Source organism: Gekko japonicus, unplaced genomic scaffold, assembly GCF_001447785.1.
Source record: "Gekko japonicus isolate JY-2015 unplaced genomic scaffold, Gekko_japonicus_V1.1 scaffold875, whole genome shotgun sequence".
Taxonomy (NCBI): domain Eukaryota; kingdom Metazoa; phylum Chordata; class Lepidosauria; order Squamata; family Gekkonidae; genus Gekko; species Gekko japonicus.
The window spans coordinates 5,752-7,090 of record NW_015169200.1 but is presented as its reverse complement, the minus strand read 5'-3'; the positions used below and the strand labels follow the sequence as shown (position 1 = coordinate 7,090).

Below are 1,339 nucleotides of genomic sequence, written 5' to 3'. Positions count from 1 at the left end.
CCTCCAGCCATTTTCTGTGGTTTGAAATAGCTCTATTGATATCACATCTACTCCTGATGAAGAAGAAGAAGAAGAAGAAGAAGAAGAAGAGATTGGATTTATACCCCGCCCTTCACTTGGAGTCCCAGAGCGGCTTGCAAACTCCTTTCCCTTCCCCTCCCCACAACAGACACCCTGTGAGGTGGGTGGGGCTGAGAGAACTCTGACACAAACTGCTCTTTTTCAAGGACAGCTGTGCCAGAGCTTGTGACTGACCCAAGGTCACATCAGCAGGTGCAAGTGGAGGAGTGGGGAATCAAACCCGGTTCTCCCAGATTAGAGTCCGCACACTTAACCACCACACCAAACTGGCTTCCATGGGGGGCTTGCAGTGAGAAGAGAGAATTGCCCGGGCTGTTTTGCACTGGTCGCCAGAGCACTAGTACCGGAAGGGAAAAAGGGAAAAAGAACGCCACGCAAGCTGACTTCTGCCGATATATAATGCAATGTGATTTATTGATTTTTTTGTGTGTGTGTGGCAAGGGAAGCGAGAGGCCAGACCGCCTGGGATCAGGTGGATTTCTGCGCGTGGATGAAGAAGATGCCCTGCACGTCATCCACACCGATCTTCAGGCTCGGCGGCATGACGTAGGAGCGGAAGCTGCGGGTGCGGTAGCCGCTCTTGGCGAAGGCCTCCTGGACATCCGCCTCCCTCAGAGGCACCACCTGCAGCTTGGCCTCTCCGGCCAGGTAGAAGGACTCTTCCAGAGCCCCGATCATGAGGAAGTGGCCACCGGGTTTGAGGAGGGTGGTGACGTTCCGCAGGGCTCGGTCGAAGCTCTGCCGGTCCAGGCTCACGGCCTCCAGGCAGAAAGAGGAGACCAAGGCGTCGGCCCGTTGGCCGAGCAAAGAACCCAGCGGGTGGGGCTGGTGGACGTCGATGGGAAGGGTCTTCTTCAGCTTCTTCTTCAGCTTCTGCTCTTTCTCCTTCCATGGCTCCCTACAGTAGGCAGGAACGTGATGATGAAATAAGATCAGTCATTGCAGAGCTACTAGAGCAACAACAAAACATCCCTGTTCCAACTTATTTTTTGCTTGAAATTTTGGATTTGATATTGGAAAATAATTATTTTCGATTTGAAAAAGATTTCTACTTGCAAAAATGCGGCATAGCAATGGGTAATCCTGCTGCACCATCACTTGCTAATCTTTTTATGCAATATTTTGAGGAAACTTATATTCTAACATCTACAAACCCTTTCTTTTCTAACATCAAAAAGTTTTTTAGGTTCATTGACGACATCTTTTTGCTAGTGCAGGGGAATATATGCTTAAACCAGTTCCATCAGTGGCTCAATAC

The 1,339-nt window shown here is 50.0% G+C and overlaps 1 protein-coding gene across 1 annotated transcript; it reads right to left on the bottom strand.

The window, feature by feature from the left end:
• Positions 1–549: 549 nt before the first annotated feature.
• On the bottom strand, positions 550–979 carry PNMT (phenylethanolamine N-methyltransferase; the record flags this gene model as incomplete). Its single annotated transcript, XM_015416326.1, has 1 exon — positions 550–979. A coding segment is annotated over one exon (430 nt), but the record flags the coding sequence as incomplete, so codon positions are not given.
• Positions 980–1,339: the final 360 nt, after the last annotated feature.